At 55.1% G+C, this 22,037-nt stretch overlaps 2 protein-coding genes across 3 annotated transcripts; one reads left to right on the forward strand and one right to left on the reverse strand.

Annotated features, from left to right (window-relative positions):
* Positions 1-211: 211 nt before the first annotated feature.
* Positions 212-14,095, reverse strand: PSMA5 (proteasome 20S subunit alpha 5). The gene is made up of 9 exons (XM_030965874.1): positions 13,923-14,095; positions 12,940-13,006; positions 8,841-8,967; positions 7,508-7,575; positions 6,850-6,957; positions 6,710-6,768; positions 5,939-6,041; positions 4,900-4,986; positions 212-661 (listed from the first exon to the last, which is right to left on the reverse strand). Exons 1-9 carry the CDS (start codon positions 13,949-13,951, stop codon positions 584-586), a joined length of 726 nt encoding a protein of 241 aa, XP_030821734.1. The 5' UTR covers positions 13,952-14,095; the 3' UTR covers positions 212-583.
* Positions 14,096-14,958: 863 nt separating this feature from the next.
* On the forward strand, positions 14,959-21,081 carry SYPL2 (synaptophysin like 2). Of its 2 annotated transcripts, XM_030965872.1 has the most exons (6): positions 14,959-15,085; positions 15,643-15,714; positions 17,379-17,497; positions 18,248-18,449; positions 18,530-18,721; positions 20,762-21,081. In XM_030965872.1, the coding sequence occupies exons 1-6, from the start codon at positions 15,035-15,037 to the stop codon at positions 20,888-20,890; spliced, it is 765 nt and encodes a 254-aa protein (XP_030821732.1). In that variant the 5' UTR covers positions 14,959-15,034; the 3' UTR covers positions 20,891-21,081. The 2 variants fall into 2 exon arrangements, with proteins under 2 accessions (XP_030821732.1, XP_030821733.1); XM_030965873.1 differs by lacking the exon at positions 18,530-18,721.
* The last annotated feature ends 956 nt before the right edge of the window (positions 21,082-22,037 follow it).

Raw genomic sequence — 22,037 nt, forward strand, 5'->3', positions numbered from 1 at the left:
CCTCAGCCCATGACCCCTGTTTCTGCTTGGGGGGCTCTGATCTAACAAGATTTTTTCAAACCCTACCAGAAGGAAACACAAAGCCCAAGGCTGAGTGTAGATTTCTTTGCAGGGAAGCAGATGGAGCTCCAGGGACTCTTTTAAAGATAAAAAACACTGGAGAAGGAGGGAGGAATGCACTGAACAGATTAAAAACTCTCTATTTTTTAAAAAGAAGAGTGGAATGACACCTGGATTTCCCCATGGACAGCACCACAAGAGGGAGACTCACTCCTGCAGCAGGCCTGGCAGTGCCCTTGGCACAGCTGCTGTCCCAATCCACCCCCAGTTTGGGCTCCAAATCCCTCCCTTCCCACTTCCCCCCCCTGCTGAGGAGCCCAATGAGAGTAACAAAATTATTTATTTCACTCCCTCCTGGGGCAAAGCTCAGTTCTGTCCAGAAAAGGTAAAAAAACCTCTGGAGTTGGCAGGAGCAGCAGATGCAGGTGCTGTGGGGAGGGAAATCCCAGGAGCTGGGTGAGCTGCACCAGTTCCTTTGGTCAGGGCAGGGCTTTGAGCTTTTGGGGGGGTTTCTCCCTCTTTTTCAAATATCCTTGATGACCTCCTCCAGCTCCTCTTTTGTGTACATGTGGAATTTCATGCCAGGCTCCACCGTGGCAAGCTGCAAGAGAAGGAACAAGGGGTTAAATGTGGCTGAGGAGAGCAGGGAGCAGCTGTTCCTTCTCCTGATCTGCCAGGCCAGCAGGATCATTCCAGCTCCATGGTGCCCTAAAATAGCTGCCTGCTGCACAAATAGCTTTGAATTGACTCAGCCTCCTCAAGAGGAGCAGCAGCAGGGAATTTTAGTGGGAACTGCTCCCACTCGATGGGGGAAAAGCCATCAAAACCTCCCAGGAGAGAATTCCTGCCTCTGCAAAGGATTCTGCAACCCCAGGAACCAAGGGGACAAATCCTGTGTGGGAGCTGAGGGGACTCAGGAAAACTGGGAAAAAAAAATAAAAAAAAAAAAAAAACACCACATCAAAAAACAGGAAAATCTGACGCAGGGATCTCCTCAAAAAGGGGAAAACAGGGACAGGCACAGAGGCCAGGAAAAAGGGACAGGAAGAGTCGAAAAGACACAGGAAAATTCCTTCCTGTGCAAAGGATTCTGCTCCTCCAGGAACCAAGGGGACAAATCCTGTGTCTGGGAGCTGAAGGGGCTCAGAAAAACTGAGGCAGAGGATCTCTAAGGAAAACAGGGACAGGAAAGAGTCAGGAAAAGACATCAAGAAAATCTCCCCCCAGGGAGAAATTTCTGGGAGCTGACCGGAACTGCAGGGATCTCTAAGGAAAACAGGGACAGCACAGAGCCAGGAAAAGCCATCAAAACCAGAAAAAAATTCCTTCCCCCCAAATTCCCCCCCAAAAAAAAAACCAAAAAAAAAACCCCAGGAACCAAGGGGACAAATCCTGTCTGGGAGCTGAAGGGGCTCAGGGAAACTGAGGCAGGGATCTCTAGGAAAACAGGGACAGCACAGAGCCAGGGCAGACAGAAACATTCCAGAGGCAGCACCAGGGATGAGGGATACTTGAATGAAAGCCTGGAGGAGAAACGTGAGCAGAAATATTCACAGCTGGCTCAGGGATGGGAGCCCAAACCAGGGACAGCTGTGCCAGTGGAAATGCCAGGGCTCCAGGGAGAGCTGGGATGGCCTGGAATGGGCTGGGCTATCCCATAATAGGTTGGGATGGGGACAGGACAGGGCTGGATGGGGACAGGATGGTATGGTGGTGCTCACAGGGATCCCAGGACAAGGGAAGAGATGAGAATCTTGATTCCATGTTTCAGAAGGCTGATTTATTATTTTATTATATATATTATATTAAATATAATATATATAATAAAATAATAAATATATTAAATAATATACAATAAAAATTATTCTATAAAATCATATATAAAAATAATAAATATAATAATGTATCATTTTCTTCAAAAGAAAATGATATGTTAAAACTATACTAAAGTATAGAAGGATTTCATCAGAAGGCTAGCAAGGAATGGAAAAGAATGATAATAAAATCTTGTGGCTGCTCACAGCCTCGACACAGGTGGCTGTTGTTGGTCATCAAGTAAAACCAATTTCACATGCTGGGTAAATAATTCTCCAGCTCACATTCCAAAGCAGCAAAAGATGGAGAAGCTGAAGCTTCTCAGCTTCTCAGGAGAAAAGATCCTAATGAAAGGATTTTCCATAAAATATGTCTGTGACAGGACAGGGCTGGGATGGGATCAGGACAGGGCTGGGATGGGACTGGGACAGGGCTGGGATGGGAGCAGGGACAGGGATGGGATGGGACTGGGACAGGACAGGGCTGGGATGGGCTGGGACTGGGACAGGACAGGGCTGGGATGGGATCAGGACAGGGCTGGGATGGGACTGGGACAGGGCTGGGATGGGCTGGGACAGGGCTGGGATGGGATCAGGACAGGGCTGGGATGGGACTGGGACAGGACAGGGCTGGGATGGGATCAGGACAGGGCTGGGATGGGATGGGAGCAGGGACAGGGATGGGATGGGATCAGGACAGGGCTGGGATGCCCCTGAACCCACAGGCACTGGGCACATGGTTTGACTCTCCAGGATCAAAGGGTATGGATGCAAGCAATAACCTGAAGGAAAGTTCTGGAGCATCCCAGCAGATCCCAGAGCTCTTCCAGGGTGATTTCTCACACTCCCCTCCCTTCACCAGCACAAGGAACCCCTGATCCAGGGCAGGGAGGTACCAGGAGGAGTTTTTCCAGGTGGAAAAGTCCCCACCTCAGCCTGAGAGCTGCTGCCAGCCCAGGTTTCACCCAGACCTCTCAGACAAGGTGGAGACTCTTGGAGATGCCACTTTAGGCCCCTCCAATCATGGAGCAGTTTGAAAGGGACCCCAAAGCCCAGCCAGTGCCAGCCCTGCCATGGCAGGGACACCTCCCACTGCCCCAGGCTGCTCCCAATGTCCAGCCTGGCCTGGGACACTTCCAGGGATCCAGGGGCAGCCACAGCTGCTCTGGGCACCAAACCACCCTGGACTGATCCTGGGCCCAACCAGAGCCAGATTTATGCACCAAAACCAGCTCTAAATACCAAAAAAAACCATTTATGAACACTACAATCAGCAGAGACACCAATTCCTTTGCTTCTCCACACCTGTCCCTCACGTTCTCCCTACCAGAGCTTCACCATTCCCTGACAGGCTTCACAGGGAAGTCATTAATCTAAAATTGTGAAGTCCCTTCAGGCTCCTGACCTTTGCCACCAACGGATTTAACTCTTTCCACAGCCACACTTTCCCCTCTTCTCTTTGTTCCTAGATGGAAAATGCCACAGCAGCACGGCCAGAGCCAAGAAATGGGAGAGGCACATACTTCTAGGAAGCAAAGAGCTCTTCAGGTGGCACATTTTCAGCCAGGGGGTGCCTTGAGTCAATAGAAACCTTTTAATCCTCAGCACATTCCTGCTGTCCTTCCCCCCTGCACCATCCACCCCACTGCAGGGCCGTGCCAAGCACAGTTAAGCCCTGTTAAACAGGGACATGACATCAGGATACTGTACACATTCCTCTGCCTGCACTGTACCAGGAAAAAATGTATGGCCAAGGGCTGGAAGAGCACCTGGGAAGGAGATTCCAGCCACAAGGCATGATTTTGGGACAGACTATCCAAGTATCCATGTGCTGTTGGCCTTCCCCTCCAAAGGAAGTTGAATCCCACCAGGAATGGTCCCCCCACAGCAACATTTAATACAAAAATGGGGTGAATACCTTGGAGTTGTTTGGGAAAAGGTTTCCCAGCACTCAGAGGGAAGGAAGGGGAGGAGAGAGCAGCTCAGGAGCTAGAATGCCACACTTTGGAAAGGTCTGGTGTCTCATAACCCCCCCAAAATAGAAGCAAACTCTATACACCAGCCTGGCTTCTCATCTGCCAGTTACCCCAGCCAGGGCAGAGGGTTTGGACCTTTCCCACCCAAAAAGGAGCCTGTGGAGCAGCTCTGGGGGTCTGTGGGGCCTGCCTGCCCCCAGGGCACAGGGACACAGCCATTCCTGGAGGATCCTTGCTGCTCCCACTGCCCAGGGGATTTTTGGCACTGCCCCAGGACTAATATAGCAGCCCAGGAGCTGGGTAATTTTCATTCCTTCTAATATTACAAGCAGCAAGGCAAAAAAGAATGGTTAGATGCAGGGGACGAACAAGCAGTCTGGGTGGTATGTTGGGTTCTGCTGACTGGAGAAGGTCAGAGAATCCCTTCTGCTCATCCTGGATCTGTCACTGTCATATTTCCTGAAAAATCCTCTTTGCCCAGGATTTCTTCTCCTGGGAAGTTGAGAAGCCTCAGAGAGAAATGAAAACAATAATTATCTGATTGCTTCTCCTGGGTTTGCTGCTTTGGAATGTGGTCTGGAGAATGTTTGATTGGTTTCATGTGAATTGTTTTTAATTAATGTCCAATCACCATCAGCTGTGTCAGACTGAGGAGTCATTTATGAGCTTTCATTATCATTCTTGTTAAATCTTCTGTCTGTATCCTCTCTTTCTTTAGTATAGTTTTAGTATAGCATTCTTTAATATAATATAATGATATTTATAATCATAAAATTATTTATAACCATAAAATAATAAATGAGCCTTCTAAGAACATGGAGTCAGACTCATCTCTTCACCTCACCCTGAGGAGGTGCAAATACCACATGGATCAGCCATGAAAACAGAGCAGGGCTCTGCACCTCTGGAAGGGGAAAAGCTTCAACTTTTCCAAAATGCCCCACAGGATGTGCTGAAAAGGGCAGGAACACCTGCAGGACCTGGCTCAGGAAGCCCTGAGCTGCTCCATTCCTTGCTCCAGGGGCAATCCTGACTCCAGCAGGACTCACCTCAATGTTGGTGGCATTTAGCTTCTCCTCCATGACCTGTTTCAGGATGACCAGGGAAGATTTGATGGCTTCCTTTAACGTCATGGACTGCAAAACAAACAAGCTGCAGGCTCAGCACCTGGCCCCCCTGCCTCCCCTCTCCCAAATCCCCTGAGCCAGGCAGCCAAAGGAGCAGCTTAGCAAGGGATCTGCAGCATCCCTGGGAGCCTGGAGCAGGCAGGGCAGGGATATCCACAGGGACAGTGAAATCCTCTCTTTCTGAGAGTTAAAAATGGTTCATTTAGGCACAGAAATCTGGTTCATTTTAAAATGGTTCATTTGGGACAGGAGGGGCTGTTTCTCTTCACCAATTCCCTCCCAAAAAGCCAGATTCCCTCCAGGCAGAATCCTCCATGCTGCATTTCATCTGATAAATCCCAGGCATCCCTAGAGCCAGAGGGATGTGCAGCACAGCTGTGTTTCACTAACTCTGCACTTGAAAAAGGGCTGAGAATCCAGGGAGTCCAGGATTTGGGTAATTTGGAGAATTCTAGTGAACAAATGAGTCTTCCCAGCCACCATCACTAATAGTGCTTTCCATCAGGTTTTGGTTTCTTACCACCCAAAATGGGCAATTCCCTCCTCATGGGGCAAAAAATTTCTATTTAATCAAACATGATCAGAAATTCCAGCACAAAATCTGTTCCCTTCTCTGAAGGTGCTGCTGTGAGCTCAGGATGCTTCCAGCTGTACCCACACAGAGCCTGATGCTGACAGCAGCACCCAGAGCTCAGTTTTTATTTATAGAGAACTTCCTGACATGGCCTTGATTATCTCACAGGCAGAGAGCAGGTGCTGGGAGCAGCTCTCAGTTGTAGAGATCCTCAGCACCTACTCACAGGATCCTCTGCTCAGGAGTGATCCTGCCCTGAGCAGCTCAGGCCCCTCCTCTCCAGCCCAGCCCTAAATCCTCACTGGGGAGGCAATGAGGGGATCCTGGGGGGTGGTGAGGTCCCCCAGACCCAGAGAGGTGACCCCCAACCCCAAATGCAGCCCTTACCTTGTGGTAAACCTCCTGCAGGGAGCTCTGGGCTCCCTCGGAGGCGGAGCCGATGGCTCTGGCATCGCACTGCACGAACGTCCCCGAGGGATCCATGTGGAACCTGTGGGGACAGGGGGTGACTGCCTGCACCCCATCCCACCCCAGGGCACCCCAAGGACTCTCCCACCAACCCCCCAGAGCTCCCTGCACAGCTGGAGCTGAGATACATCCCCATATCCCCAGGCTGGCAGCTTACACACTCTAACACTGCCCTCTTCCCTCAGAGAACCCTTTGGATTGCCCATCTTATCCTAATTTTTTTTTAATAAATTCAGCAAGTTTTTTTCCCCTGCTGGAAGGCAGACCTGACTGGTCTGGCTGTGCCAAGCCTTTCCCACTTCCAGTGGGGCCATTTGAAGCGCTGAGTTCAGGTTACAGCTGCTCCAGCACCTCCCCAAGGAATGTCACATGGATTATGTTACTGGTGGCTCTGCCGGTCCTTTAGGGAAAGGTACAAATACACTCAAGATGAGGAGAGCTTTAACACTTCCCTCCTCCCCAGGAAACCACATTTTTAATTAAAAAGGGCAAGGGTTTGGGGCAGATATGATGATTTTCCATGCCAAACAAGCAGGCAGGGCTCTGGAAAGGGTTTAACAGGATTAACAAACATATCAGGGACATAATGGGATAAACCCAAGGAAAATCCCAGAATTGAGTCCTTAAAACAGCCTGGGAATTTTGCAGTGGAGCTTTGGTCTTTCCCTGGATTAAGAGAGCAGAACTCACAGCTGGGGTCCCTTCTCATCCACCCCTCCGAAGAGCAGAGCGACACCGAACGGGCGGGACTGCGGGACAGAGGAGGGAATGGGTCAGACAGGGGGACACAGGGGGGTTCCCCAGCACCCCCCAATCCCCCCCAGTCCCACCATGGCTCCTGGGTCAGCATCTTCCTCCCCAAACTGCAGGGCCAGGTTAGACACAGCCTGTGTCACACTCTCCACTGTCATGGTCTCGTTGTAGGTGAACCAGTGATTCTGCAGGAAAATCCAAATCAAGATTCCCATTAGCCCCATGTGCCCAAAATATGACACCCCTGCATGGCTGAGGTGGGGGACACAAGGATAACTTCCCTGTGGAACCCAGGGCACAGCCAGTTAACCCATGGAAGCATCATGGAGAGCGGGATGTACAAAAATCCACAGAAAATTGGATACCAAGGCTTGGGATGCCAATAGGGAAATGCAAGGCTGAAGGGATTTATCTCAATATCTGCTTTGGAAGGAATGTGTTACAGCTCTCCAGAGGGTGGAAAAGTGCTGATATGCAGGAGAAAATCCTTTGCAGCAGCACAGATTTGTACCTGGGACCTCCAAGCACCTGAGGCATCCAGGAAATTTAAGGGGATAAAAAGAAAAACCAATATATCCAATGTTTTATCAGAACACTCAGACAGCCCCTGCACTCCCAACAAGCCTCAAGCTCCCCACCAGCTTCTTTGATGGAATGATCTTCCCTTTCCCAGGACTTTTAAGGAGTTCCTGGTGTTTGTGCTGCTAATTGAAGAACAGAGATGTCAGATCTTACCTGAGTCTCCACTCTGGCCTTGTCAATTAAAGTCTTTGCATCAGCTATTAGGCCACTCATGGCACACCCTGCAAGGGAAAGAACAACCAGGAGTCATTCCTGTCTCATTGCACCCATTATTTGGGATGTGTTTTCTCCCAGAATGCCCAAAACCACCAAGGGCTGCAGGGAGGAGCTGGTCCCTGAGTGGGAAGGTGAGGAAGAGATTTGTCCCCCTGTGCTGGGCACTGCTGGGAACACACCTGGGAACAGTTCTGGGCTTTTCACAAGAAGGACAATGAGGAGCTGGAGCATGTGCAGAGAGGGGAACAGAGCTGGGGAAGGGGCTGCAGCACCAGGAGAGGCTGAGGGAGCTGGAAAGGGGCTCAGCCTGGAGCAAAGGAGGCTCAGGGGGAACCTTGTGGCTCTGCACAGCTCCTGACAGGAGGGGACAGCCAAGGGGTCAGGCTCTGCTCCCAGGACAAGATGGAACAACCCCACACTGCACCAGGGCAGGTTCAGGTCAGATATTACATTGTTTTTCCATGGAAAGCATGGTCAGACCCTGGCACAGGCTGCCCTGTGAACACTGCTGGAGTGCCCATCCCTGGCAGGGTTCAAAAAGTGAGGATGTGGCACTTTGGGACATGGATCAGTGGTGGCCTTGGGATGGTGGGACTCCATGATCTTAGAGGGCTTTTCCAGCCTTGAGGTCTCCATGGGATTGAACCAGATTTGCTCCAGAACAACCTGCTGGGAAGGGCCCTGGCTGCCCCACAGGAATCCCAGCACAGATCCCACTCTGGGAGGAGAGGATTGCTTCACAAGCTCCTGGGAGGAGGAAATTGGACTCTTGGAGCTCCCCCCATGCCCATGGAGCAGCAACACAGGAATTTTGGAGGTTGCTCCTCCCATGCCCATGGAGCAGCCACACAGGAATTTTTGAGGTTTCCTGCCCCTCAGGGTGACATATTTGGTCATGAGCCCATTGTGGGCTGCTCAGGGCATGGGGGGCATCATTGATCCTGGAGAAACTGGGCACAACCAGGCCCACCATAATTCCCTGCCCTCCCAGAGCTAAATTTGGGATGAGCTTTCATGAGGGAGGTTACTGAGACAGGGGGATGGAGCTTCAGCTGCCTCTTTCAGCTTCCTGGGGCTCCTTTCTGCTGGCTTGGAGCCTGCAAAACCAGTGACCAGGAGTTGGTGTGCACTGGGAGGGATGAGCATTCCTGGCAGGGAGGGCTCATCCCAACACACAACTCCCCAGATTGCCAGGGGATGGACTCTTCTCATAAATCATTCACAATTTTACGGGTGATCTGATGCAGAGGGGTGAATCCCTCCTCCATACCAATGTGGGAGTCGATCTCCACAATCTTCTCAATGCTGCTGGGCTCCATCAGGGGGGATGTGATCCTCTTCTCCACAGCCAGGCAAACCCCCTCTGAGGTCTGGATCCCAATGGCTGTGGAGCCAAGCTGCAAAACACCACAGGCTCCAGCTCACATACGTATCACTGCTAACTCTGACTTCTTTGCAAGTTTCTTGGTTTGGATTCAATTGTGTCACCCACACACAAACCCACTCTGGCTTGGCATGGTGGATTTTAAAGCTTATGGGGAGGGTGAAATCCATGGGATTCCCATGAGAACCCAGTGGGTCCCACAAGATCCCCCCGAGCCTCCTTTTCTCCAGGCTGAGCCCCTCTCCCAGCTCCCTCAGCCCCTTCCCCAGCTGCACATCCTCCAAGCAACAGCAGTTTGTGGAGCCTGCTGAGTGTAAAAGGCCCTGGGAATTCTCCTCTGCCAGAGGGAAAAGAGTTTTAAACTCTTTTAAACCTTTAAGGGTGAGAGCATTTCCCACATCAGTACAAATCCCTCTGCAGCTCTGGCTTGGGCACGTGGCTTTCCATAATCTCCTGTTCTCCCCAGAGTCCCAGGCAGCAATTCCAGCCCAGGACTGCAGGACACCTCAGTGTCAGCAGGGCCACAAGCACAGGGACAGATCCCAGGGGCTCCTGGCAGCCCTTGTCTGGATCCTGCTGTGATCCCACCTTGAGCCCATCAGGCCCTGCCTGGATCCCACCTCAACTGCACCAACTCTCACCTTGATCCCACAAATCCCTGCCTTGATCCCAACAGCCCCTACTTTGATCCTACCTCGGGCACACCAAGAGCGGTCTGGATCCCACTTTCATCCCACCAGCCCTGCCTTGATCCCACCATGATCCTACCAATGCTTTTTGGACCTTACCAGCCCATACCTCAATCCTATTTAATCCCACCAAACCCCACATTGGTCCTGCCTTAACCCCACCAACTCCTAAACTCAATCCAGACCTGATCCCACCAACAATTACCTTCATCCCACCTTGATCCAACCAGCCCTGCCTTGATCCCACCATGATCCTACCAATGCTCTTCTGGATCTTACCAGCCTTTAATCTGGATACCACCAGCCCTTACCTCCATCCTATTTAATCCCACCAAACCCCACATTGGTCCTGCCTTAACCCCACCTTGATCCCATCAACTCCTAAACTCAATCCAACCTTGATCTCACCAGTCCTACCTTCACCCCACCTTGATTCCCTCAACAATTACCTTCATCTCACCTTGAGCCCACCACCCCTGCCTTGATCCTACCACTATCCCATCAATGCTTTTTGGATCTTACCAGCCCCTAATCTGGATCCTGTTTAATCCCACCAAATCTCACACAGGTCCTACCTTAACCCCACCAACTCCTAAACTCAATCCTGCCTTGATCCCACCAACAATCACCTTCATCCCACCTTGATCCCACCATGATCCTACCAAGGCTTTTTGGGTTTTACCAACCCCTAATCTGGATTTTAGCAACCCCTAATTTGGATCCCACCAGCCCTTACCTCAATCCTATTTAATCCCACCAAACCCCACATTGGTCCCACCTTGATCCCACCAACTCCTAAACTCAATCCAGTCCTGATCCCACCAACAATTACCTTCATCCCACCTTGATCCCACCAACAATTACCTTCATCCCACCTTGATCCCACCATGATCCCACCAATACTTTTTGGATCTTATCAGCCCCTAATCTGGATCCTGTTTAATCCCACCAAATCCAACACTGGTCCTACCTTAACCCCACCTTGATCCCACCGAGTCCTAAACTCAATCCAGCCTTGATCCCACCAGAAATACCTTCATCCCACCAACAATTACCTTCATCCCACCATGCTCCCACCAACACTTTTTGTATCTTACCAGCCCCTAATCTGGATCTGAGCAGCCCTTACCTCAATCCTGTTTAATCCCACCAAACCCTACACCAGTCCTACCTTCACCCCACCTTGATTCCCCCAACAATTACCTTCATCTCACCTTGAGCCCACCAGCCCTGCCTTGATCCCACCAGTGCTTTTTGGATCTTACCAGCCCCTAATCTGGATCCTGTTTAATCCCACCAAATCTCACACTGGTCCTACCTCGATCCCACCAACTCCTAAACTCAATCCTGCCTTGATCCCACCAACAATTACCTTCATCCCACCTTGATCCTACCATGATCCTACCAAGGCTTTTTGGGTTTTACCAACCCCTAATCTGGATCCCACCAGCCCTTACCTCAATCCTACTTAATCCCACCAAACCCCACATTGGTCCTGCCTTGATCCCACCAACTCCTAAACTCAATCCAGTCCTGATCCCACCAACAATTACCTCCATCCCACCTTGACCCCACCAGCCCTGCCTGGATCCCAGCACTCCCAGCTCTCCCACACCAGGGAATTTCCTGCACAACTGTCTCAGCTGCAGTGTGGAATGCTCCCTCCCAACATCCACTTCAAGGCATGGGGTTTAATTTTAACCCCAAGAGTCCCTGGAAAGCTGCACCTACAGCCACAGGGATGGCAGGAGATCTGTGTTAATTTATCAAGCCAGCATGGACACCAACATCCCCCTGGGAGCTTTGATTCCCAAGTCCTTGATACTTGTATTACTTTTTCTGTTACATTATTACTTTATTCCCCTTTTTAGTGCTCCAAGGAGCCAAATGAACCCAGGGAAGATGCAAGTCAGGACCCTTCTCCCCAGTTCAAACACCTCAGAGCTTTTTCCCTTCCTCACTTGACCTGTTCAAACACCTCAGAGCTTTTTCCCCTCATCACTTGCCCTGTTTCTTCCAAATTTAAACTTATTGCACCCACATTCTATCAATGTAACAGACAGGAATATTTATCAATTAAAACATTTATCAATTAAGGATGTTTAATCCCCAAAGGCCATTTGGCCCTGCAGAGGTGGGCTTGCTCCTAACAACCTTCAGTTTACATTTAAATCCACCCAAGAAGTGGTTTAGGTTTGGTTTGAGGATAAACAGCTTTGGATTTCATTTTTGGGGGGATAAATCACTTGGTAGGACAGGGGAGGGAACATTCAACTGAATTTTGGGGAAAATCAATGGGTTTTGGTCCTTCCTGAGCCATAAAAGAGCAGAGCTGTGGGATGTTTGGCTGGAGGAAACAGACACAGCCTGGATTAGTCCTTGTGGGTTCTTTGTTTCTTGTTTTTATTTTATTGGGGTTGGGATTGAGGGTATTTGATAACAGTTTGTGTTCAGATTTAGGTGTTTATTGTTTCTTACCAATGTTACAGTCTCACACCTGTGAGGTTTGTAGTTTTTCATTAGTAAGGTACAAAACTATCTCTTGTTATAAGGTCTTTTAAGGTTAAGCTATCTAATTAAAATTTTACTTAAATTAATTTCTCTTTTAACTTAATAATCAATTTCTTGACACCTGCAGTGTGGACTTTTCTGTTTAATCATAAAATACCACCCAAATCTATGAAGAAGAAGGCAAAGAAGAACAATTCTTTTCCACTCTAAAACTTCTATTTTCCTTCACATTTATTACTGTATTTTAAACCCCCAAACTTTAAGTTCTCTATTCTGTGATATTACACACTTCTAATTAACTCCACCCTCGTAATTCCAGTGTTATTAATCAGTTTTGGAAGATTTCTTTACAGCCTCAGGTCAAATGCAGCGTTCTTTTGTTGGTCTGTGCCAAAAAGCACAGAAAACTGAAAATTCAGCAAATCCTGAGCAATCCCTGCCTGGGGTTGGAAGGAGCCCCAGATTTGGAAAGGAGATTTTGAAGAAATTTTTGAAGGAAACTCTGAAATTTTTGAAGGAAACCCTGAATTTTTGAAGGAAACCCTGAATTTTTTGAAGGAAACCCTCCCATTTTTTGAAGGAAACCCTCCCATTTTTTGAAGGAAACCCTCCCATTTTTTGAAGGAAACCCTCCCATTTTTTGAAGGAAACCCTCCCATTTTTTGAAGGAAACCCTCCCATTTTTTGAAGGAAACCCTCCCATTTTTTGAAGGAAACTCTCCAATTTTTGAAGGAAACTCTCCAATTTTTGAAGGAAACTCTGAAGGAAGCTTTTTTAAAAGTACCTTTATGGCCTCGATGGCATATTCCACCTGGAAGAGCCTCCCCTCTGGAGAGAAGGTGTTCACACCCCTGCAAGGAGAACACGCAGTGAGAAGGGCAGGGAAGCAAGGCCTGGCTCAAGGGTGAGGCCACCTGGGCACAGGGGGGGCAGGGGGACAATGGGACATGTCCACAGCCACAGGGGAGGGACCCAGGGTGGTCAGGGACTCAAGGAGAGCCAGGAGGTCAAGGCACAGGTGAGGAGCAGCTGGGGTGTCCTGGAACACTTTGGAATGCAAAGGGAGCACCAGGAGCCAGACAGGTCCATGGAATCCTGGAATCCTTGAGAGTGGAAAAGTTCTTCGAGAGTGGAAAAGTTCTTCGAGAATGGAAAAGTCCTTTGAGAGTGGAAAAGCCCTTTGAGATCACGGAGCCCAACCTTTCCCTCACCCCTGTCCCCAGCTGCCACCTCCACGTGGGTTTTGAGCCCTTCCAGGGATGAGGACTCCACCACTGTTCTCAGGGCAGTCTGTGGCAGGGCTGGACAGCCCTTTCCATGAAAAGAATTCCCAACATCCAAACGAAACACCCCTGGTCCAGCCTGAGGCGGTCCCGCTCCTCCTGTCCCTGTTCCCTGGAGCACAGCCCGATCCCCCCAGCTCTCCCCTCCTGGCAGGAGTTGTGCAGAGCCACAGGGTTCCCCCTGAGCCTCCTTTGCTCCAGGCTGAGCCCTTTCCCAGCTCCCTCAGCCGCTCCCGGTGCTCCGTTCCCTTCCCAGCCCCGCCGCTCCCCCCGGGCACGCTCCTTTCCGCGGGTACCCCATCCCCACACACCACGAGCTCCCCCCGCTCTCAGTCTGTCCCATCCTGGAATCCCCGGTCCCACGGTAGGGCTGCGGGCTCCCGGCAGCTCCCGGTGCGATCCCAGCGCGGGAGGCGCCGGCGGGGGCGGCCCGGACCGCTCGGGCCCAGGCCCGTGACTCAGCCGCGGCGCGGGCGGCACTCACCGGTCATACTCGGAGCGCGTGAGGAACATGGCGGCGGCGGGGCCGGGCGGTGCCGGCGGATCCCGGGGACTCCGGAGGGGCCGGGGGAGCTCGAGGGGTCCGGGGGCACCGGGAGCGCCGCGGCCTCACCGGGGGCTGCAACGCCGCTTCCGGCCCCGAGCGGCACTTCCGCCCGCGCCGCCCGCCCATTGGACAGCGGCGTTGCGGCCCGGCCAATGGGAGCGCGGAGAGGGCGGGACCAGCGCGCAGGGGAGGGGCGGGGCCGGGATTGGGGAGAGGAGAGATGGGCGGGGCCATTGGATGGGGCGTGGCCAATGCGCGAGGGGAGGGGTCGTAACATCGGGGCGTGGTCATATCGATGGAGTGCCGTGTGGGGGCGTGGTCTGAGCGGCGGGGGCGGGGTCAGAACGGGACGGGGCGGGTCTATTATGGGCGTGGTCTATAGAGGGCGTGGTTATGCTGCCAGAGGCGGGGCCTGATCAGCAGGGGGCGGGGTCTGTGGCGGGCACGGCGCGGTGCCTGGAGGGGTTCCCGGGAATGGGGACCCGGGAAGGGGGAACCGGGAAGGGGGTAGCGGGAATGGGGGGTCAGGAAGGGGGTACCGGGAATGGGGGGTCGGGCAGGCGGTACCGGGATGGGATACCGAGAAGGGGGCCCAGGGAAGAAGCTCCGGGAGGGGTGTGGGGAAGGGGCTCCGGCACGGAGGGGAATACCGGGAGGAGGTACCGGGAGGGGCTGTATGCCCCTGCCCCCCCGGGCTATACCGGCATCCCAACGCCCGGTGCACGGTGCCACGCCGCCAGCCTCCTTACCGGCCCCGGTAGCGGCTCCCGGCGGAATTCCCGCCCCGTTCCAGCGCTCCCGGCTCCCGGGGGAGCGGCGGAGCCGATGCACGGCCGGACCCCCCCCGGGGGGCGCTGCGCTGCCCGGAGGGCCCGGGGCCGGCCCGGGGCGGGGGCTGGCCCGGGGGGCCCGGGGCCGGCCCAGGGGCGCTGCCGGGGGGCGGGGCGGTGCTGCCGGCCCCGGGGGCGCTGCGCTGCCCGGTGGCGGCTCCGCCAGCGGAGCCGTCCCAGCGGGCGGCGGAGGCAGCACCGACCGCCCCCGGCCCGGCCATGTCGGAGCCCGGCGCCCCCGCGGCCGGTGATAAAGCGCCCCGGCTCCAGGTAGGGCTCCGGTGCGTCCCCCCTCCCGGTGACCGCGGCAGGCTCCCGGTGCAGCGCCTCGGTGTCCCGGCACTGTTGCTCGGGGCAACTCCCGGTGTCCCCGCGGTGTCCCGGAGGCGATCCCCGGAGGAGTCCGTGGTGTTCCAGCGCCGATCCCCGGAGCAGCGCACACTGTCCCGTTGTAGCCGCCGGTGCGACCTCCGGTGCAGTGCCCCGGTGCCGCGGAGCACCCTCCGCTGTCCTGGTGCCGCGGCCGATGCCGTTCCCCGGTCCCCCAGGGCAGCCCCCTGCCCGGGACAATCCGGTTGCATCCCCCCGTTTCCCCGGGGCAGCTCCCCGGTTCCCCGGTGCGGCCCCTCCGGTTCCCTGGGGCAGTCCCCCCGGTTTCCCAGAGTAGACCCTGCTCCACCGAGGCAACCCCCAGGCCGGCGCAGGCCCCTTTGCAGCCCCCAATCCCCGTGTCCGGGGCAATCCCGTTGTGGCAACCCGGGGTGGCGCCCCATCCGCCGGAGCAGCCCCCGATGCTGTCCCGGTGCTCCCGCCGCTCTCTCCTGCAGGACCGTGTCCTTCGTGGGCTGCGCTGGGGCCGCCTCCAGGAGCCGCTGGGTTTCATCAAGGTGCTGGAATGGGTGAGTGCCCCCGGTGTGCCCCCGGTGCCCGGTGTGCCCCCGTCACAGCCCCTTCCCAGCACCGCTGCTCCCCCCGGCCCGCAGTCCCCCCACATTTGGGGGGGTCCATTCCTTCCTGAAGGAATCCCAGAGCCCCCCCAGCCCCGCTGGAGCTTCCTGCAGCCCATCAGCAGCGGGGTGGAGGCCTCATTTTGGGGGTTCCAGGGGAGGGGGGCAGCGGGGCCACACAGGTTCGGGCCACCAGCCCCTGCCGGTGACCTTGAGCAGGTGGCTCTGCCCAGCCATGCCAAAGGGGACAGTGACATCGGGGTGCCGGGTCCCTGCCACTGCCAGGGCTCAGGGGGCACTGCGTGGGTGGGTGGGTGTGTGGGGAGGGGACTGAGGGTCGGTGAGCCCCAGGAAGGGGGACCCTGGGGACAGGGGGGCAGCCAAGTGCCCGCGGCTCTGTCCTGTCCTGGCCATGCCATGAATGGCTCCTGGCAGATTGGGTTTCAGGGTGGCATTTCTGCAGCTCAGCCTCGCCAGGGCCGGGGGGCTCCCGGGGGAAACTGAGGTACAGGAGGGACTCAGCTCTCTTTGGGCATCTCCCACCAGGAGAAGCCAGCTTGAGAGGCTTTCCCCCAATCCTACAGATCTTTGGTTTGTATAATCCCACCCATGGAGGCTCTGGGCTCCCCCTGCCATTGCGGCCAACATATGGGATCAGACCCCACCTGCAAAGACAGCCCAAAAACAAAAACGAGGAGAAAATCCCTGGAGGATCCACTGAAATCCCTGCTTACACCCTTAGTGCCACACGTGGGCTGCCCATCCCTGCAGGGGATTATTAATCAGTATTTCTGAATCAATTCCATTTAAAACTTCCAATCTTGTCCTTAATATCCCAATTAGATCCTTCCTTATTTTGCTCCTGAGGTATACCTGTCTTTGTAACCACGTTGTCCAGCCCTCAAAGGATGTTCTTAGGAAAGAGGAGCAGGCTGGTTGGATTTTTGAGATGTTAATTTGCATTAGCAACTCAACACGTTTGAGAGACCATTCTGAATTGAACAACAGTTATTGTTCACTCACATTCCTCACTACGCAGGGGCCTATTTCACACACTTCAGGTTCAAGTTTGGGTTGAGTCTGAGCTATTTGAGTCCTAGTGTGGGTTGTATAAGGTCCTGCTGTTGTAAAAAGTGCAGTGTCTCTTTTAAATTTAAATGATCCCCCATTTCACCCAGAGGGCTTGGGAGCTCAGCCAGGAGGAGCTGTGGGAAAACCCTTTGGGAATGGTGTTTCCCAGCACCCTCGTCCAAGAGATGAGGGCAGTGTCACTCCCAATGGCAAAAGGCAGTGCTGGCTCCTGGGGAGGGGACAGCTCCGGGGCTCCCACCATGGGGATGCTCCCAACTGCCTGGACACCCACTCTGGCACTCAGTACCCTGCCTAAAATTAGGGGGGGATGGGGGTGGGCTTGGCCTTGTGTCCCCACCCCCCCAAACATGACCCCACCCTCAAATCCCAGTGCCAGCAGAATCCCAGCGCTGGAGGGAGGCACCTGAGGCCAGCACCTGGGGGTGGCAGCTTGCCCATTACTGAGTGCCAGGGGATGTAGCCTGCCCCCCAAGGATGAAAGGGCCCCCAGGGCTCTCCCCCTGACCCTTCACCCTCTCCTGTAGCTCTTTGCCATCTTCGCCTTCGGCTCCTGTGGCTCCTTCAGCGGTGAGACCGGAGCCACAGTGAAATGTGACGGTGGAGGGATGACAGCCATCAGCATCCAGTTCGGGTACCCCTTCAGGTGAGGGGGTGCTGAGCCCTGACACCCCCCAGGACTGCCCCACACAGGCTGGGGGTGCTGGGCTGGGTTAGATTCCCTTCCTGCTGGCAGGACCTCCATGGGACCACAGCCATGGTCTCTGCAGTGCCGTGTTCAGCTGGGAACCACCCACACCCTGACCCCATGGGACATCCCCTGGCACCCCTGTCAGCTCCTGACACCACCCAGGGGGATTCTTGTAAATCACAAAAGACTGGGTGGGGAAGGAGGGAAATTCTCAGTACTCGGGGAAGTCCACGGGAATCCTGATTTATCTGGGAAGGCAATGATGGAGTTGGGCCAGATGAGAGTCACAGTTCCAACCTCCTTCCTCTGCCACCAGCCCCATGCCAGGGCATAGACCCTGGAAAAGAATCCAGGTTATGGCAGTGGATCTGTGCCCTCCATTCCCAGGGGACCACCCCAGCCTGGTTATTCTATCCGTCCCTATCACCATCTCCATTCCCAGGGGACCACCCCAGCTCTTACTCCATCCATCCATCCATCCATCCATCCATCCATCCATCCATCCATCCATCCATCCATCCATCCATCCATCCATCCATCCATCCATCCATCCATCCCTCCCATCCCAGAAGACCACCCTATCCTGATTGTTCTATCCATCCCTGTCACCATCTCCATTCCCAGGGGACCACCCCAGTGTGGTTTCACCCCCTACCCCACCATCCTCTCCATTCCCAGCCCCTGACCCCCCTCCCTGTGCCCCAGGTTATACCAGATTCCCTTTGGGATGCCCAATTGTGAGGATGAATCAGAAGCCCGCACCCTGTACCTCGTGGGCGATTTCTCCGCTCCCGCCGAGTTTTTCGTGACCCTGGGGGTCTTCTCCTTCCTCTACTCCATGGCTGCTCTGGTGCTCTACCTCCGCTTCCATTCCCTGTACACGGAGAACACGAAGCTCCCGTTCACAGTAAGGCAGGCTCAGCCCCGGGCACGTGAGCCCAGCGCCGTGCCAGGGTGCCAGCTGATGCCAGGCTCTCGTCCTGGCAGGATTTCTGTGTCACCGTCTGCTTTGCCTTCTTCTGGCTGGTGGCAGCAGCGGCGTGGGGCAAGGGGCTGAGCGACGTGAAGGCGGCCACGCGCCCCTCCGCCCTCATCGCTGCCATGGCCGTGTGCCAGGCCGACGGCGTGCTCTGCAACGCTGGCACCACGCCCGCCATGGGGCTGGCCAACATCTCGGTGGTGAGGGCACGGGGGCACACACAGGGGCTTAGACATGGGCACACATGGGCACACACAGGGGCACACATATGGACATACACACGGGCACACACGGGCATACATGGGCACAGAGGGGCACACACATGGGCACACACACATGGGCACACACATGGGCACAAACATGGGCACACACACGGGCACACGCAGGGGCACACACGCAGGGGCACACACGCATGGGCACACGGGCACACACATTGGCACACATCTTGGCACACATGGGCACACAGGAGCACGCACATGGGCACACACGTAGCCACACATGGGCACACATGTGGGCATACACATTGGCACACACACATGGGCACACACATGGGCACACACAGGCACACACATGGACATACACACGGGCACACATGGGCATATATGGGCACAGAGGGGCACACACACACAGACATGTAGACACACGACACACACATGGGCACACACATGGGCACACACACAGGCACACACAGGGGCACACACACATGGGCACAAACATGGGCACACACATTGGCACACATCTTGGCACACATGGGCACACACGTAGCCACACATGGGCACACATGTGGGCACACAAATTGGCACACACACAGGCACACACACAGGCACACACACACATGGGCACACACAGACACACAGGCACACACATGGGCACACAGGCACACACATGGGCACACACGTGGACACACACAGAGAGGGGGCACACACACACAGGCACAAACAGGCACACACACATGGGCACACACACATGGGCACACATGGGCACACAGGAGCACACACACAGGTGCTCACACACATGGGCACACACATGGGCACACCCAGGTGCCCACAGGTGTACACTCATATGTTTGGCCACACCTGTGCCAGATTCCTAAGCTCAGCCAGGAGAGGGCAGTGGCAGTGTGGGCACACAGATGAAAATATGGGCACAGCTTGGAAATGTGGGTGAAAACATTCCACAGCAACCTGCCTTGATACCAGGGGATGTGGGATCCAGCTGCATCCCCCCCGCACTGGGAATGGGGCACCCTGTACTGGGAATGGGCACTGGGAATGGGCACCCTGCACTGGGATCCTGGCACTGGGAATGGGCACCCTGCACTGAGAATGGGCACTGGGAATGGGCACCCTGCACTGGGAATGGGCACCTTGCACTGAGATCCTGCAATGGGAATGGGCACCCTGCATCCCCCCCACTGGGATCCTGGCACTGGGAATGGGGCACCCTGCACTGAGAACCAGACCCTGGGAATGGGCACCCTGTACTGGGAATGGGCACCTTGCACTGAGATCCTGCTACTGGGAATGGGCACCCTGCATCCCCCCCACTGGGATCCTGGCACTGGGAATGGGGCACCCTGCACTGGGATCCTGGCACTGGGAATGGGCACCCTGCACTGGGAATGGGGCACCCTGCACCTGGGATCCTGGCACTGGGAATGGGGCACCCAGCCACCAGGGAGTGCCAGGATGGGGTGTGGGGTGGTGGTGCAGTCCCTGGCAGTGTTTGGGATGTGTGGGGTGGGTGATGTGTATGGGGGCATGGGGCATATGAGGTGCTTGAGGTGTATGGGGCTCATGGGGGGAAGTGGGGTGCATGGGGTGCATCTGGCATGAGGGTTACACAGTGTACAGGGGGTGCATGAGGCATATGGGGCATACAGGGTCCATGGGGTGCACAGGTTACATGGCACATGTGGGGCACATGGGGTGCATAAGGTGCCTGGGGCACATGGGTGGGGAGTATGGGGTGTGTGGGGCACAGGATGTGGGATACACATGGGGCACGGGGGGTGCCTGGAGCACAGTGGGGTGCATGGCATGTATGGGAATTATGGCAGGTATGGGGTGCACGGGGTGTGTGGGGTGCACAGGGCACACACGATGCACAGGGTTCATGGGGTGTATGGAGCTCATGAGGCACACAGGCTATGTGTGGGGTGCTGTGCCCCCCAAGGCTGCCCTGTGGGACCCTCTCCCTTTTTCTCTGTCCTCTCCCCTCTCCCCTTTCCTCCCCTGCAGCTCTTCGGGTTCCTCAACTTCCTGCTGTGGGCCGGGAACTGCTGGTTCGTGCTGCGGGAGACGCCGTGGCTGCGGCCGCCCGCGCCCCGCGACAGCGCGGCCGAGCAGGGCGCCATCGACAAGCAGTGACCAGGGGGACCCAGCCCGGGGGGACCCAGCCCGGCCCCCGGGACCTCGCGCCGGCCGCCAGCCCGGGGACCGGGTGTCGCTGTCCCCGGGTTGGAGCCGCCGGGGGTTCGGATGCTGCAGGGGGACACGGAATCCCGGGGGTCCTGCTCGGTGTCGGGGGCTCCGTGTCTCTGTGGGGCGCATAAAGTCCTGGCTACCAGCTGTGCACTGGGGCTCCTGTGTCTGCCTCGGTGCGGAGCTGAGCACACACCCGGGTGGGGCACGACCCCCGGTCCGTGCAGGGATAAACCTGCCCCATCTCTGGTATGGGGTGAGCTGTGGATCTCCGATCAGTACTGGGCTGATGGAGGGTCCCAGACAGGTCACAGGGGACCCCAGACCAGTATAGGGACAATCAGGAACCCAGTCTGGTACTGGGATAACATTGGGAGCACCACTGCAGTATAGGGATAATGAGGAACCCCATTCCGGTATTGGGATAACATTGGGAGCACCACTCCAGTAGAGGGATCAGCTGGAACCCCAGTCCAGTATTGGGATAATATTGGGGGCACCACTCCAGTATAGGGATAATGAGGAACCCCAGTCCAGTATTGGGATAATATTGGGGGCACCACTCCAGTATAGGGATCACCTGGAACCCCAGTCTGGTATTGGGATAACATTGGGAGCACCAGTCCTGTATAGGGATCACCTGGAACCCCAGTCTGGAATGGGAACAATGGCAGGGAGTCCCAGCTCCATATAGGGATAATAGGGAACCCCACACCAGTGGAAGGATAATGGGGGATCCCAGGCTGGTATAGGCATAACGGGGGTCCCCAGGCCCGCATGGGAATAACCTGGAACCTCAGCCTTGTATGGCAATACCCTGGGCTCACAGCCCAGTATAGAAGTAACTATACCAGACCCCAGCCCCTTATAGGACTAACTGGAGTTCTGGGTTTGATATGGGCATAACAGGGAACCCCAACTAAGTATAGGGATACCGAGTTCCCTTAACCTGTTATAGGGATACCGAGTGCCCATAACCTGATATAGGGATACCAAGTGCCCCTAACCTGTGATAGGGATACTGGGTACTCCCAACCTGTTACAGGGACACCAGGTATCCCCAGCCTGTTATAGGGATACCGGGTACCCCTAA

Source organism: Camarhynchus parvulus, chromosome 26, assembly GCF_901933205.1.
Source record: "Camarhynchus parvulus chromosome 26, STF_HiC, whole genome shotgun sequence".
NCBI lineage: Eukaryota > Metazoa > Chordata > Aves > Passeriformes > Thraupidae > Camarhynchus > Camarhynchus parvulus.

Bases quoted from the DNA above. Each gene is read 5' to 3' on its own strand.
- SYPL2 (XM_030965872.1), top strand. From the start codon at position 15,035: ATGTCGGAGCCCGGCGCCCCCGCGGCCGGTGATAAAGCGCCCCGGCTC. The intron at 15,086-15,642 runs GTAGGGCTCCGG...TCTCTCCTGCAG, and splicing joins ATAAAGCGCCCCGGCTCCAG to GACCGTGTCCTTCGTGGGCT. The intron at 18,722-20,761 runs GTGAGGGCACGG...CCTCCCCTGCAG, and splicing joins GGCTGGCCAACATCTCGGTG to CTCTTCGGGTTCCTCAACTT.
- PSMA5 (XM_030965874.1), bottom strand. From the start codon at position 13,951: ATGTTCCTCACGCGCTCCGAGTATGACCG. The intron at 7,576-8,840 runs GTATGGAGGAGG...TTTCCCTTGCAG, and splicing joins GGAGATCGACTCCCACATTG to GGTGTGCCATGAGTGGCCTA. The intron at 6,042-6,709 runs GTGAGTTCTGCT...CTGTCCCCACAG, and splicing joins GATGAGAAGGGACCCCAGCT to GTTCCACATGGATCCCTCGG.